The sequence below is a fragment of the Aquarana catesbeiana genome, linkage group LG03 (genome assembly GCF_042186555.1).
Source record: "Aquarana catesbeiana isolate 2022-GZ linkage group LG03, ASM4218655v1, whole genome shotgun sequence".
NCBI classification, from domain to species: Eukaryota; Metazoa; Chordata; class Amphibia; order Anura; family Ranidae; genus Aquarana; species Aquarana catesbeiana.
This window is the reverse complement of record NC_133326.1, coordinates 154,940,054-154,957,244: the sequence shown is the minus strand read 5'-3', so window position 1 is coordinate 154,957,244 and position 17,191 is coordinate 154,940,054. Positions and strand designations below refer to the sequence as shown.

General features: G+C 39.6%; 1 protein-coding gene across 4 annotated transcripts in view; it reads left to right on the top strand.

Annotated features, from left to right (window-relative positions):
- The window catches only part of SFMBT2 (Scm like with four mbt domains 2), a 254,257-nt gene that overhangs the window by 136,335 nt on the left and 100,731 nt on the right, over window positions 1-17,191 (top strand). For 3 of the 4 annotated variants that reach the window (XM_073619432.1, XM_073619433.1, XM_073619431.1), the window contains exon 5: window positions 14,590-14,655. The exons of the other annotated variant lie outside the window; for it this stretch is intronic. In XM_073619432.1, coding sequence (XP_073475533.1) covers window positions 14,590-14,655 — 66 coding nt within the window. The remainder of the gene's footprint in view (window positions 1-14,589; window positions 14,656-17,191) is intronic. 4 annotated transcript variants of the gene reach the window in all.

Below are 17,191 nucleotides of genomic sequence, written 5' to 3'. Positions count from 1 at the left end.
TAGAAATTGCTAACTACTGCAATCTAGGTTGGAGACATTTCCTAGAAAATGTCAACAATACCTTCCCAATAATTAGGCTTCTCAGAATCATTTTATTAAGCAGGAAAAGGATCTGTGTGTAGATTTTATCAACTCTTTAGATCTCATAAGGTCTGTAAACATTTTCTTAGAAATTAAGCAGCTCTTTGTAATTCCAGAGTCTGCCGGGAACTAAAAAGCATAAATTAAATACATTGATTTGAAATATTGAATTTAAAGTAGGCAGTAGAGTACTCAGCTAGCTGTTATGGTTGAAAATGACCCCCACTTATCTTACAATAAAATCAAATCCAGGTTGCTAATAATTTGTTTATGGTATTATTTGAATTCCTTTATTGTGACAATAACTATTTTAAGTGGCATTACTTACTAAACTGATATCAACCACATTACATTTAAGTGGATATGATTCTACCACTATTATTATGTGAAATTCACATTTCTGTCTTTTTTTATCGTTTCAATAATTGTGCCATATTTGTATTTACTCTTTATCGTTTTCAACAACTTTACACAAACTCCTGCTAAAAAATGAAAGCCACAATTTATTCCCTTAAATGCTCCCTTTTAATGCTTGCTTTCATACAGAAGCACATAGGTTGTGCAGTCATCTGCTAGTCATATAGAAGAAACTGTGCAACTGGTAGTGAGTAAGATTTTATGTTGACATGAAAATAAGGTTGTGGTCAATGTCAGATGAAGTGATTATAGGAAGGTCAATTTTTGACTGTCGCTACATACTAAGCTGTATTTCTCTTGGTAGAATAGATGATTGTCTGGGTTATAAAAGAATCAAGTTACAACCCTTGGGCAATGTGATATAAACCTTAACAACAACATGTTTCTGAATTCTGAAAGACCATTATTAGATTTGTGGTTTTCACCAAGTCTTCATACAGTATTAGAATGTGATCCCAGCACAAGCGACCTTGCTTTGCTTCACTTCAGGTACAATTAATTCTGACTTCAAAAGGCTTGACATTGTTTCTTGGTGTAAAGCCAGTCAGGGAGTGCGGTGGTTTAGTGAATGAAAACATTAGATTTGAAAACATTCAGAGATCTGAAGTGGAGGTGTAAAATTAAGGTTATGGCTCAGAATTTGATATGACCTTGTGTAAATCTTAGCCGTGAATCATGTTTCGAAGCCTTGTTATATCGCACCTGTGGCTGGTAAGCCCGTATATAATGTGATATTATTAAAAATCAAGTTGTCTGGTCATAATGGCTTGTTTATTCTGTAGTGTGTGACATGTTACATTTTTTTTTTTTTCATGTGCGAAAAATATTTTAATATAGTTAAAATTAAAATTTTAATGTACAAACTGCAAATAGCTGTTAGAGTCTTAAAAGGCAGAAGTTTGGTCAAAGTGATTCCTTTTAAAGGCTATATGAATATAAAATATTTATACATAGCTGGCATCATGTTTGCTAGTGAAACTGCTTTTTTGTTATATTATTTTTTTACACTTATGAAAATTAGCTTTTTATGATTTTTCTAATCTATATTGTTTTTGGAGTTTTTTTGTTTTGGAGACCAAAAATGTATTTTTTATAAGAAAAACAATTTAAAAGAGAAGTATGGGAATTTTTTTTTTTTTGAGGGGGGGAGTCATACTCACTTACTGTAAGTGGATGCAATATCGATCCGATGCTCCATCTGTCCTCCATCGACTGAGAACCGATCGATCAAACCCCACCAATCGCTTGGTTCTCAGATTTTCCTGAGCAGAGAGCGGGTGGCTGTTAGTCACCCGCTCTCTGCTCTGCCCCCCCCCCCCCGCATGCTCACTGGAGCGCTGGTCTGTGGAGGCGGTGGGAGCAGCCAGTTCAGGCTCTCGGCGGCTCACTGAGAGGCTGAGCCGGGTCCTGATCCAGGTGTGTGGGCGGGTCCCGACCATATGGTCGCAATTTTTCCCAAGCCTGGACTGGCTATGTGACATTACCTGACAGCAGGCTTCAGAATGAACTGCACTCCTGTGATCTACAGTAGAAATACAGCCAAACAAGCTTTGGCTGCCTAAAGATAGTAGGCATTTACTGAGAAAGAAAGAAATATTGATTTTTTTTCAAAAAGTAAATTAACAGTTTCCATACTAGGAACTAGCAATTGTGAAGGCATGCAGGAGTAGAAATGAATTGATTGGTTTAGCCCTGTAACCACACAATAAGCGCTGTTTTCATGCAAGGTTGAGTATCAGCATTGTCAGAATGTTCCTACAATGTGAACAAAAAAACTGATTCCATTATGGAAAAATCTGTCCACCCAAAATTGATTTCAGTTTTGTTAGATGCTGGAAGATTTCACTACAGTACTTTACTTTAATTTGACCCTTTAACTGCAATTATATACACATATTAATTTATGTGTAATGTCTTTGGTGTTAGAAAATGGTGTTTACCTGGGATTATTGCATAGCCAAATTGTTTAGTTGCCAAAATGATAATATACTTAGTTTTAGCATGAAAATTGTTTTTTTTTTCCCAGAGAATTAGTTAAAATTCCCAGAAAAAAATTATAGAAGTTTGTTATATTTTAGGATCACACAAAGGTTAACTAATCTGAATTCTGAGCTGAAACTAACCTCCGTGGCTATTAAAAAGTTTGATCATCAGAACCCATAGAAGGTTCATTAGTTCATATTAAATTATGCACAAATCCCAGAAAATTGAGGTTGAGTTTCCACCTGGTAAAGGGTGGATTATTTATTTATTACAGGTACTTATATAGTGCCATCAATTTACACAGCACTTTATTTATATATAATGCATTCATGTCAGTCATGCCCTCAAGGAGCTTACAATCTAAGGTCCCTAACTCAGACAGGGGCCTATTAACTTACCAGTGTGTCTTTGGAGTGGGAGAGGAAACCGAAGTAGCCAGAGGAAGCCCATACAGGCACAGGGAGAACATGCAGACTCCAGGCTGGTAGTGTTGTGATTGGGATTCAAAGCCACACCCTAGTGCTGCCAGGCAGAAGTTCTAACCACTTGGCCACTGTGGTCTAAAAAAACAGGCAGCTTTGGTGCCCTCATCAATTCTGTTGTGTTTAAAAAGGATTGCAATATTTATAAAGAAGCCACACTGAAACATCACATTTAAATTGTCTGTATTGGTATAGCCCACCCAATTAGACACGGATTGTGTACAAGTGCATTCTCAGTTGTGAAGTGACAGGCAAGTACGAAGTAATTACCAATTTTGCCAGATTGTGAAGATTAAAGAAATATTTCAGGGTTTTTTGTTTAAAAAATAAAAATCTTACACTTACCTGCTCTCTGCAATAGTTTTGCACAGAGCAGCCCCGATCATCCTCTTTTAAGGTCCCCTGCCTGTGCTCTGGGCTCCCTCCCCCAACGAGTGCCCCCCATAACAAGCCGCTTGCTATGAGGGGACTCAGGTGTGCTCGCTCCCGAGCCCTGCTTTGTGTCCATAAGACATACAGAGTGGGGCTTGTCCCCGCCCCCGCTCTCTCGTCACAGGCTCTGATTGACTACAGCAGCAGGCGCCAATGAGGAGTGAGAGAGCAGAGGGAGCCTTGGTTCTTGTGCCCATCGCTGGATCGAGATCCGATTCAGGTATATATTTGGGGGGGGGGGGCTGTGGGGGAAGCTGCATGCAGAAGGTTTTTTACCTTACTACATAGAATGTAGTAAGGTATAAAGCTTTCTACCTTTAGAACCATTTTAACCACTTCAATACTGGGGCACTTTTACCCCCTTCCTGCCCAGGCTAATTTTCAGCTTTCAGTGCTGTCGCATTTTGAATGACAATTGCACGGTCATGTGACACTCTACCCATATGAAATTTTTATCTTTTTTTGACCACACATAGAGCTTTCTTTTGGTGGTATTTGATCACCACTGGCTTTTTTTATTTTTTGCGCTACAAATAAAAAAATACCGAAAATTTTGAAAAAAGCAAAAAAAAGTTTTCTTTGTTTCTGTTATAAAATTTTGTAAATAAGTAAGTTTTCTCCTTCACTGATGGGCACTGAGGAGGCAGCACTGATGGACACCGATGAAGCAGCAATGATGAGGTGGCACTGATGGGAACTGATGGGTGGCAATGATGGGTACTGATGGGTGGCACTGATAGATGGCACTTATAGGCAGTACTGATAAGGAGGCACTGACTGGCATTACTGATAGGCACTGACTGGCATTACTGATGGGCACTGATTGGCATCCCTGATGGGCATTGATTGGCATCACATATGGGTACAGGTGGGCACTGATTGGCATTACTGGCAAGCACTGGTGGGCATCATTGGCAGGCACTGGTTTACATCGCTGATTGGTCTGCACTGATATTCAATGCGCCCTGGGGGCAGGCACAAGAGGCTTATCCTGGTGGACATCATATGAAGCCAAATCAGGATAACTGACTCATTCTGCTATAGGCCGGGCGGGATGTGGTTAAAGCAGACCTAAACCCATCTATGTAACTGTTTCCCAAACAGTTATATCCAAGGCATGCCATGAATTATAACTGTCACAGTTGTTTGTGATCTCAACTGAACTGTCAAGCCACCAATGGCTGATGTCATAACTGGTGAATAATATAAAATTTAAACTCGCGCTGAATGGTGAAAGAACAGTGAAAAAGAAAACTAAAGCAGCTGCCACACACAAAGTGCTAGTCACTAGAAATGTAAAATTATGGAAATGTGGCGCTCGCAAATGTTATTAAACATGTGTCACCAAGTGTAGATGAGTGCAGATTTGAATATACAAAGCAAAAAACATATAAATAAAGTCCAAATAAATGTGCTGAATGTTCTGATCCGCAATGGAAAAAAACTTTGTGAAGTGCAATGGACCACAGACGCTCCAGGACTTTTCAGGTGCAGAAACGCCACCCCCACATGTGTCCCCACTCATCAAATGGCCAGGACCCCCAGCTTTGCAGTCTGGGGGTCACTTCAGGCTTATGTGATGGTATCCAGAGAAGCTCAGGAGTGGTGTTGTGCACATCAGATCAAAGGATTTCTTGTTGTAATTTCTCAGCAGAATCACCAGGCACCAAAAAAGAATAAAAAAAATTGAACAAATAGTGAAAAGACCCGTTTGAAAAGGGATTTATTCCATATACATTTCCGGTGGCACTGATGTCATTTCCTGCTCCTTGGAATGCACTTCCTGGTTTCTGGAACGCACGCCATGAGCAGGGTCCAGATCCATCTCTAACCCCTTTACATGCCTGTTTTTATCAACTATTATGTAAGTACCCATTTCTATATGGAATAAATCCCTTTTCAAACGGTACTTTTCACTATTAGTTCAATTTTTTAAATCTTTTTTTGGTGCCTGGTGATTCTGCTGAGAAATTACAACAAGAAATCCTTTGATCTGATGTGCACAACACCATTTATGAGCTTCTCTGGATATCATTGCATAAGCCTGAAGTGACCCCCAGACTGCAAAGCTGGGGGTCATCGCCATTTGGTGAGTGGGGACACGGGTGGGGGTGGCATTTCTGCACCTGAAAAGTCCTGGAGCGTCTGTGGTCCATTGCACTTCACAAAGTTTTTTTCTATTGCGGATCAGAACATTCAGCACATTTATTTGGACTTTATATGTTTTTTGCTTTGTATATTCACATCTGCACTCATCTACACTTGGTCACACATATTTAATAACATTTGCGAGCGCCACATTTCCATAATTTTACATTTTTGGTGTCATAACTGATCACATGTGCAGCACCATAGCAACTGCAGATCAAACAGAGGCTAAGATGGCAGCTTCTTTGGCTGTAAAGAATAGGAGGGTTTAGTTCTATTTTAAGCTCTGAAACGGAAACATATAAGTGAATTAGTGAAGGGTTTATTTGACGTATTACTAGTCCATTCTGGAGTACGTGAGTCTTGACTTATTGATAGGGATCCATAGTACATAGGATGATTGGGGACCCTGCTTTTATTACTCAAAGAAGACACATGGCATTTTGACATAGAATTCTTGAAAAATGTGATAAGAATGTTTTTTTCTTTTTAGGGTAGGGCCTAGTCAGATAGTAAATAGTGCTTCTTTAGAGGGACATTAATGTCACAGGAAGCGGTGATCCTGCCCAAAATTTCTACAACAGTGCTTGTCAACATCCGAGGTAAAAAGAGCCTCAACTTGCCCCCCAAAGGGCTGCACATAATATTTAATATAATGCTGTCAGAGACAGCCAACATACAACAGAAAATGATGGATAGAGACTGCAGATATTGGACATATTTGATAGGTGAATAGCAACATGCTGCTGAAGATAGTAATAGACTGTGGACATGTTATATGAGGCTAGTAGAGATGACTGCTCTTACCCTTTTGTAAATCAATGCTGCCACTCTCACAGCAGACTGTGGGGATCCAAGGTCCACACAAGTACCAAAAGACCGAATGTAACCTCTACCCCTAATGAAGAAAATGGGTTCCCCAATGGGTTATATGCACTGTAAGCTCACATAAATGTGCTGAACTATTACATTTGAAATATTAGATGTGACTTTGGTAATATTATTGCGTCATTTACATTACACCACATTCATAAGAATATGATATGCCTGCATCCAATTTTGTGTATTGCTCTGTTTATAAATATGTATTTTACATTCATCAATAAATCCTTTTTTAAATTGAAAAGGTATTCTGTAGGGGAACTAGTTAAGTATACATATATTTTCTAACATAAATCTTTCTGCCTTGAGCAGATACCCATGAAGGGCCACCATTAGAAATCATGAGTCTACCGGACAGAACCTCCCACATAACATTGAAATGCCAATTATATTTTGAAGTCACGCACCCCTGAAAAAGAGAGAAAAAAAGCTGACTTACCTTTCCAACGCCCTGTGAATACTGTCACTTTACAATTATTAAAAACAACCTTATATGGAATTTTAGTGAGCAGGGTTACATTCAATTTAAGATTTAATAAAACACTGCAGATAATTTACACCATGGTTTACACTGTGACTGGTCTATCTACTTCCATCATGTCTCCATGCAACAACTAATGTCATAAGAAGAGTTTGCAGTTAGTGAACTATGGAAATATATACCTGTAGACTGTAAACACCACTATTGCTTAGCACAACACTATTTTATATGCACTGTGTATGGTTGGCAGATGTAAGGTCATGCTCTCAGTGTCAGTTACACTCTGCTCAAATGAAGTGGATTCACTATACGATTTCAAAGGCTGCCTGGAGTCAAACACCCATTATAAGAACAGACCATTTTTAAAAGGGACACCAGCATTCCAACCTCTTCCTTCCCCAGATACCATCCCATAAAGTACTGCACTGATGTGGCTCCACACAGCTGGGCAATGTATACCTTCAATGTATACCTTCCTCTCCCCAGCCATGCGCTTGCTTACCCTTCCTGTGGTTATATGGTGTCCCATAGCAGGGTTGACAAATTCATCTGGGGATATCTCAGCAGTGAATTTTATCAGTCTTGGGTCCTGTGGTTCTCAGTTCTGAATCCACTTTTCAAGCTCGTAGCTTGTGCAGTAGAGCCCAGGGCTGCCTTTGCCTAGTAATGGGGTGCAAAGGGGCCCGGTATGAAAGTACTGCAGTACTGTACCACCTTATGGGCAGCCTTGTATGGAGGGCACTAGTATTATGTCAGAGACACAATAGTGACTGGTCCAAGAAGATCTGTATTGAGCAGTCTTTGATTCTTCCTATATCAGTCAGCCATAGGGTTTCTACACAGGCCTGAACTTCCCCAATGACATAAGACTACATGGATTAGGGTATTTAAAGTGGATGTAAATCCGATTCATGAAATTTGAGCTGGGCACATATATCTACAGTGTTTTGTTATCTCTCTTTAAAGCACAATGTCCCATAGCTGTCTCCTGCTCTGTTCTTCTGTTATCAGCCTGAGAACTCCTGACAAGTTACCCATCACATATGATAAAAGCAGCCAGAGTTTTGTGTTGGGGAGGATGCTATAAATATTTTAGCAGAGCCCTGAACGATTCAACAAACAAAGCTTAAAGTCTCTACCTATGAGGCAAGGTGGTGTGTGCTTTTCCTCCAATCAGCTGTCTTGGCTGTATGCCCAGGCTTCACTGCAGTGTTAACCAGGAAGAGAAAATCTCCTAACATGATCTGCACATCTAAACAGTATATAAAGATGAAGACAGCAGATATATATATGTAAAACGTATGTAGGGAGATTTGTTTCATCCATGTGTATCATCTGAGGCTGTTCACTTCACTGGGTATATGTGAGGGTTTACATCCACTTTAATAATGATTTCAGGTAATGTGATGCATTTGGTAGGTAAATATTACCTATTGGGGGAGAATGACCATTTTTTGGAGTCTTTGTGTTTGCTTCCCATAAAAATGTTTCGTTGACAGACCATAATTGATCAAATTGGGGGGGGGGGGGGGGGCAATTATCTCAGGTCTATGGGTATCTTTGTGTATGCTATCTATGCACATGTCCCCATGTTTATTTTTTTTGGATCATGCAAGTACAGAAACACACCTGTTGAATGTTGATCTGCCAGAAATGCACTCAGCCCCTAAGTCCTGTTGTAGGCTGACATTTTTCTGGACTCAGTGGTGTCAGCCCTGACCAGTTTGATTTAGCTAAGCTACTGAAACTAACCCACTGGGGTTGATTTACTAACACTGGAAAATGTAAAATCTGCTGAAACTGTTCATGGTCGCCAATCAGCTTCTAACTTCAGCTTGTTCAATTAAGCTTTGACAAAATAACTTGGAAGCTTATTGGTTTCTATGCAGAGCTGCACCAGATTTTGTACTCTCCAGTTTTAGTAAATCAACTCCACTGTCTCATTTCTATAACATAGACAATGTTCATTCTGTACCCCCAAAATAAGAATATAAGAGAGCTAATTAGACTTCCTAAGATAACACAAGGTACAGGACAATGTTCGACATTATGAAAAAGATATAACAAAACAAGTTAAACTGTATAAATAATAGACTGAAAGGTTGCAAATAAGAGAAGTTCATTGTCTGGGTTTACATATACATTAAGCTCTGCACACTTTTGTAGACACAAGGTTCTTACATTATTACATAGCCTTACCTTCATAACAATCACTGACTTCTTTCCAAAAAAACAACAACAGAAAGAGGGCATTAGATGGGTTAATGAATTACCAATGTTGGTCTAACTTTATTGTGATATAGCACTACATGCTATGTAAAGGTTAAAAAAAATGTAAATTTTGCAACATACATTGTTTATCCTATTCATTGTTCACTTTTAATAAATGTATAATAATTCTGGGAAATGTCACAAGCAAACTAAACTGTTAGTTTTCACATTCCCATAGGCCTGCATTTCCCAACAGGTAGTGTAAACCTCAGTATTAATGTTACATATCTTGAGGCTTGGTGCAGGTGCTTGTGATAGCATGTAATTAAACAGCTGTTCTTTTTTCACATAATTTACCAGTGGCACCTCCATGACTGTGCAGCCTGCAGGAAAAGCCTTGTAAAAAAAAGGTGACCTACATTGTCTGATGTGATCAAGGGAGCCAGTAAAAGAAGAGTTGTTTGAGACTATCCTGCTTATATTGTTGGCAACATGTCATTGTTTTTTTTTCTTTTTAATGTGAATTAAAATTTATGCCTAATGGAATCTCTGGAAGCATTTTCAATCTGAATAAAATTGAATGTGAATGGACATTACAGTAGCTCAAATGACATACTGCACCACATTAAAAGATCTGTAGTTTGCCTGTTCTTGGGAACCACATAGCACTGTTATTATGTGGTTGTATATTGTACATTGGGTGACAATACTTCAATAATCTTGAACCTTTTGCAGTCATGATGGGGTTCTTTGCTTTGTGCTCTTTGAAAATCAAATTATGTGCAAGGGAGGAAAAAAAAAACATGTTTTTCTTATGATTTGATGATTGATGTGAATACAGTTAATAACTTGACTACATCAGTTGTAGTCAAGTTAATGGAATCACTGCTGAAACGAAGGATCATTGATCACTTAAAAATACACAACTTGCTGGGCCCAAAGCAACATGGCTTTACCGAGGGCAGATCTTGTCAGACTAATCTGATTAAATTCTTTGATTATATTGCAGTTGGCTAAAAAAATAGGTACCAGAATGTGGTTGTAAATGGGGTTCACTCAGAACAGAGACCAGTCACTAGAGGTGTACCACAAGGCTCTGTACTAGGTCCTGTTCTATTTAATCTCTATGTAAGTGCTATACTTAAAGGTCTGTTGGGCAAGGTATGGCTTTTTGCTGATGACACAATAGGTAATAGGGTTGATATCCCTGGAGGGGTCTGTAACATGGGACATGATTTGGCATTGCTGGAAGATTAGTCAAAGCAGTGTAAACTGCAGTTCAATGTTTCTAAATGTAAAAAAATGCAGGGAAAATCCTTTGAGAGAGAACAACCTTGGGGGTACAGGGTTGGCCAGCACTACAGATGAAAAAGGTTTGGGGGTACTTATTTTAGATGATTGCAAAATCAGCAAACAGTGCGATCAGGCAGTGGGGAAAGTGAATAGAATTCTAGGATGCATCAATAGAGGGATCACCAGCAGGAGGAAGGAGGTTCTGATTCCCCTATATAGATCTTTAATTAGACCTCATTTAGAATACTGTGTGCAATTCTGGAGACCTCACTTACAGAAAGATATTGATGCAATAAAACTAGTCCAGAGAGACGGGTAACAAAAATGGTGAAGGGTTTGGCGGATAAAGCATATCGAGAGCGACTTTGGGAACCTAATATACACAGTCTGGAGAATAGAATGGAAAGAGAAGACATGATTGAAACATTTAAATACATCAAGGGGGTGAATAAGGTTTAGGAGGGCAGTTTTTTCAATATTAAATTTAAAATCAAAAACACGGAGACATGACCTCAAATTAACTGGAGGAAAGTGCTAAACGAATCTTAGAAAGTATTATTTTACTGAGAGGGTAGTTGATGCTTGAAATAAATTACCAGCAGAGGTAGTGAGACAGTCAACAGTAAATCACTTCAAACATGCTTGGGACAAACATAGATCTATACTCAGAGAAAAAAGTCAACAAAGAAAAAAAATGGGCAGATTTGAGGGACTGCTAGGTCTTTTTCTGCCATCACTTTTCTGTTTCTATCTTATTAATTAAATATGTGAACATTGCTTTGATAAGTGAATAGTTTTCTCTGTTGGTAACCCCCCCCCCCCAATGATTCCTGACATGCTTGCTCTTGAGACAACCCATGTGCATCAAGTCACCAATCATACTTACCCACTCTACCCACCTACTCAAGTACTTCAAGCCCATCACTTTCAATACAAGCCTTCATTTTTAAGCTTGTAGTAGAAACTGTAGTAGAAAATGCTTTTTATGTATTTTGACTAGAATTGTTGGCAATGTTCCATCATAGTGCAAGTCAACAATAAAGTGGAGCTTTGACTTGCAAAGTGAGCGAACATGAGACAAATCTGAATTAAAGAAATATTTGGTGTGACTAACCTTTGGCTTCAAACCATCATCAATTCTTACACTTGCTCATTTTGTACACTTGCACAAATTCAGGGATTTTGTACGATTAGAGTCAGGTGTATGATTAACTAATTATACCAAGCAGGTGCTAATGATCATTAATGTCATATGTAGGTTGAAACATGGTCATTAACTAAAACAGAAACAGCTGTATAGGAGGTTTTTACCTGGGTGAGAAACAGCCAAACTCTGCCACTAAGGTGAGGTTGTGGAAGCAGTGGCGTCAGAAGGGGGGCTGAGGGGGGCTGGAGCCCCGAGTTGTCCCCCAAAAAGCCCCGGGTCTTGGGAATTCATAATTATACTATTAGCCCCGAGCCTGAGTGGCTGTATACAGAGTCAGAGATTGACTGTCTCATGACTCAGTGCAGCCAGCTGGTCCAATGCCGGGACCGCGGGACGTATGACATCCATCATAGGTGCCACCGGGTCCAGGAGCTGGGAATGACACTACAGCTGCGCCGAGCACTGGGATCCCTGCTCGCCCTGTGTAAATGGGTGGGCCACGGGCGGCTCTCCTATTCTGGCTGCCTGGTGCCTGCAGCCTGCTTTCTCCACAAATGGGATGGGCTACACTACAGGTAAGGCTGAGCTGCAGAACTGTCGAGGTCACCTGAAGTCTGACCTGGAAAAGTCAGGTAGGTCAGTGTATGTGTCAGGGGGGTCAGTGTAGGGGGCAGGTAGGTCAGTGTAGGGGGCACGTAGGTCAATGTAGGAGGATCAGCATAGGGGGCAGGTAGGTCAGTGTAGGGGGCAGGTAGGTCAGTGTATGTGTCAGGGGGGTCAGTGTAGGGGGCAGGTAGGTCAGTGTAGGTGTCAGGGGGGTTAGTGTAGGGGCAGGTAACCAGCAAGTGAGCCTTACCCCCCCACCGCTGCCGCTGAGCAGCCCCCCCACCCCCGGGCTTGGGATTTGGGCTGAAGCCCCTGGTCTTTTTCCCACCTAGCAATGACCCAATGTGGAAGACAGTTTTATGTCACAGGTCATACACCACGGCAAGGCTGAACAGAGCAACAAGACGCAAGGTAGTTATACTGTATCAGCAAGATCTCTCCCTGCCAAAGATTTCAAAGCAGACTGGTTTTAAGATGTGGTGTTTAAGCTCTTTTGAAGAAGCACAAAGAAACAGGCAACATTGAGGACCATAGGCGCAGTGGTCAGCCAAGTAAACTTAATGCAGCAGATAAAAAAGACATCAAGCTTACTTCCCTTCAAAATCAGAAGTTATCCAGCAATGCCATCAGCACAGAACTGGCAGAAACCAGTGGGACCCAGGTACACCCAATCTACTGTCTGGAGAAGTCTGGCCAGAAGTGGTCTTCATGGAAGAATTGGGGCCAAAAAGCCATGCATCCAACATGGAAACAAGGTTAAATGACCCAACTATGAACAAAAACAGGAACTAGGGTGCAGAAAAAATGGCAGCAGGTGTTTGGACTGATGAGTCAAAATTTGAAATATTTGGCTGTAGCAGGAGGCAGTTTGTTCACCAAAGGGCTGGGAAGTGGTGCAATAATCCATGTCTGCAGGCAACAGTGGAGGTTCCTTGCAAGTTTAGGTCTTCATTTTTGCAAATGGAGTTGGAGATTTGGATCAATGGTGTCCTCAATGCTGAGAAATACAGGCAGATACTTATCCATCATGCCATACCATTAGGGAGGCATGTGATTAGCCCATAATTTATTCTGTAGCAGGACAATGATCCCAAACTTACAGACAATATCATTAAGAACTATCTTCAGTGTAAAGAAGAACAAGGAGCCTTGGAAGTGATTTGGGTTTGGCCCATGCAGAGCCCTGATCTCAACATAATCAGGTCTGTCTGGGATTAAATGAAGAGTCAGAAGGATTGAGGCAGCCTACATCCACAAAAGATCTGTGGTTAGTTCTCCATGATGTTTGGAACAACCTACCTGCCTTATTCCTTCAAAAACTGTGTGCAAGTGTACCTGGAAGAATCAATGCTGTTTTGAAGGTAAAGGGTGGTCTCACCAAATATGGATTTGATTTGGATTTATCTTCTGTTCATTTACTTTCCATTGTGTTAATCGATAAAAATAAACTGTTAACACATTTCTGAAATAATTTTTAAAGTATAACTAAAGGCAAAACAAAGCTTTAATTGCACGGTGTTGATGTCTAGAGGACACATTTTTAGCATAGGTGTTATGGGGTCTAAGGTGATGATTTTGTGGAGAGGGATTAAAACACCTGTCAGAACTTATGGTTGTCTGTACCCCCCATCAGGGAGAATCCCCCTCTCTATTTGTCCTGTTTACTATCATTGAAAGTGAAAGTACAAGAAAATCCTACAATTTGGGTTATCCTCAGAAAAGTGATAGAGGGGAAATCATCCAATGGGGACACTACCTCTGGTGACCTGGGGGTCCCCAAGGAATTCCCTTCATTTACAGGGATTTCCTCTCACTTTCTGTTTGGCTATGGGACAGAAAGTAAAGGATAATCTCTGCAATGGGACACAGATGGGGAAAAAAAATCTGACAGGGGTTATAACCTTCCCTTACTCTATCCAAAATGAAAAAAAAAAGTTTTGCCTATAGTTCTACTTTAATTCACAGCATTTTTCACACCTGCCCAAAACTTTTGCACAGTAGTGCATATCTGAAAAAGAATAAAAAAATATCAATGGTGTAAAAAATTAATTAGTCTCCCAAAAGTAATTAGGTATTTTAAAAAGCATTTTTACAGAAAATAGTGCAGGCATAGATAAACATTACTGCTTCTGGTTTCTTAGTTTTTTTTTATGAATCCTGAATTATATACATTTTGTATAGATAAGTAGAAATGGTATCACATTTCTCCTTATGTGAGATAACTACAGTATCATACATGACCTTTATCTATATACTGTATACACAAAGTACGGTACATTTTTGGCTTTGAGTGAAAAAATATCTAAGCACATTTCCGAAGACTGTAATAGATTGTGGCATTGCTTGCAAAAAGGTGTTAGTGTCTTCTACCATTACTTACACAATTTGAAGACTTGGCTTTCAAATGTGGAATTTTCTCTTTTTAGCAACATTAGGTGCCATTGTGTTCCAGCGCCAACAGCACTTCAACCTTTCCAATGGCACAGCATCTGGTGAGTACATTCTTGGGGGAGTTCCTTAACCAACATTCAAAAATGTTGATGTGTGTTAGTTTAGGAAGGATCATTGGATATAACTTTTAATAAAACAATAGTCTTGTTTAACATTAACACTATTCTAAAATGATCCTGTGACCTTAGTAACACTAAAAAGTAATTCCGTTACAGGCATGGGGTTACCCTTAGCTATGTGAACAGGAATTAATTTGTAAACCTGCTGAATACTAAAATATTTATCCATACCCTTTGTGATAACAACCCCTAAACAGTCATTTCTTTATCGAACCTCAGTTGGCCCGGACCAGGTTGTATGTGAAATATGTGTACAAGTCTGTGGATATGCAAATGAGATTTTTTTTTTAACAAAAGAAAATACACAAATTATTTTGTAATTGAAATGCATACCCCATGTTTTAGATAATATAAGGAAGGATTAAATCAGTTTTAGTTTTAGCTTTAGTTTTAGTCAGTTTAAATCAGTTTATAGTGCTGTTTGGGACATCTGATTTTACTTCCTGTCTTGAAGGTGCAACAGAAAGTGACAGGAAATCTCTCCAAAGTAAGGAGAATTCCCATTTTGGACAGCTGTTACAGGAACATGTATAACCTTTGGAAGTCACCTTTTTGTTCTAGTGTACAATTATGGGATACATGGCTTACTATCCCAGGGACATGGTCACCAGGGCATATAGGGAGGGTGACTCTACTTAGCTGGGACACTGACAGCAATAAGAACTAAACAGGTAACCCTTGCCTCCCTTATCCAAAACTAAAACAAAAATTTTGACTTATTACCAGCCTACTACATTGTACATGTATTGCTACTGTAGAACACAACAGCAAAGACACAGAAAAGAGAAACCAAACATTAAAGATGATTTAGTCACTCATAAATATATGAGATAATAAGAAAGATCACTGCTGAGTGATTAATGTACTTCTGCATGAACAGTGTTTTACTTTTAGATTAAAAGAGAAATATGTTTTTGTTTTTTTTTTAATTACCATTTATACTCACCTAGGTGGATGCAGCCTCTGTTCCCTGTCACTTCTAAGACTTCAGTTCTGAGTCTTCACTAAGCAGAGAGCCTGTGACTGTCAATCACTAGCTCTCTGCTGTGCCCTCCAGCACTCACTGTAGCGCTGGGCTGTGCAGGGGTCAGGAGCAGTTGGCTCAGTCTCCCAGTGGCTAGCTGAGAGGCTGAGCCAGCTATCAGTCCATGCATCTGGGTGGATTCTGACTTGAAAGTCGGGATCAATCCTGAGCCTGGGCCGGCTGAAAACGAGTCATAGGAGTCCAGAAGTAACTGCACTCCTGTGATCCCCAGGGGAATTAGGGCCAAAATAGCTTTGGCTATACTTCACCTTTAACATCATTTGTAAGCAAATTTCATTAATGGGCAGTATATGTAACTTCAAGAACAAAAATGTAATAAATTGCAGTTTATCAGTCCTCAGAGGTGATGGCTTCATTTTTTCCCTTTATTTTCACTTTGTGATCCTACCTGTAACATACTTCCTGCTTTAGTGTTGCAACGCTCACCCACCATTCTGTGCCTATAGAAGAACAGTGTTGTCAACATAGGACAGGACTACAGAACACACCCTTCCCACTCTTGTTCTCTATAACATAGGTGGGAAGCGTTGTGTTTTTTAGAGTGCAGTTGATAGCAGCATTTTTCTGCACTTATTAAACAGATAGAACAAATCTATTGCAACAACAAATTTACTAGACCAAAAGAGAGGGCTCCCCCGGACCAACCACACAATGTATTGGCAGGAGGCATTCCAATGTCAGCACTGTGTTGATGGGGGAATCATGCAAATTTCTTTCTTGCAACCCGTGTTTGCAGGAAAGAAATTTGCACCATCTATGGCCTGCCTAACAGTAATGCTGAGAATGATGGTATGATGGTATCACATATGGAAAGCAATTGGTTCCTTTCAAATAAAGTATTGGGTGGTGATTCTCACTCTGCTGGATATATGGTTACTTGGCCTAACCAACCAGTATTCCAACACTTTATCACTTGACTGGATTAACTTGATACTGTGTAGAGCACCCACCCATTCACACCTTAAATTTGTTAATACTGTTTTAATTGTGCAAATTGCCTTTATGTCTACAGGCTCAGAGCAACTGGATTATTTTTCTTTTATCTTGCCAATCATTTGGATCCGATCCACCCATTTATTATATTTGGTAATCCTTAGAAAACACTACAATTTTTATATGTTTACTTAGACTATTGTTTGATTTACTTCCTTGCTGTATTGCCATTTCCCAGAATGATAACACCCAATAATTGTTGTGATACTAATATGGTATTAATTAATAAAAAGTTTGGACTAGGAATCTCATAAGGCTAGAATAAACCAAACAAAACTGTGGTATTATTTTTTTTTTCCAAAGTTAATATTAACGTTATTATGAATTTACCTTATATACAATCAAGTTCTTTGTATATACGAAACATAATTTTTATGACTACACTTTTAGTGCATTTACTGTAAATATCATTGTGCAGGA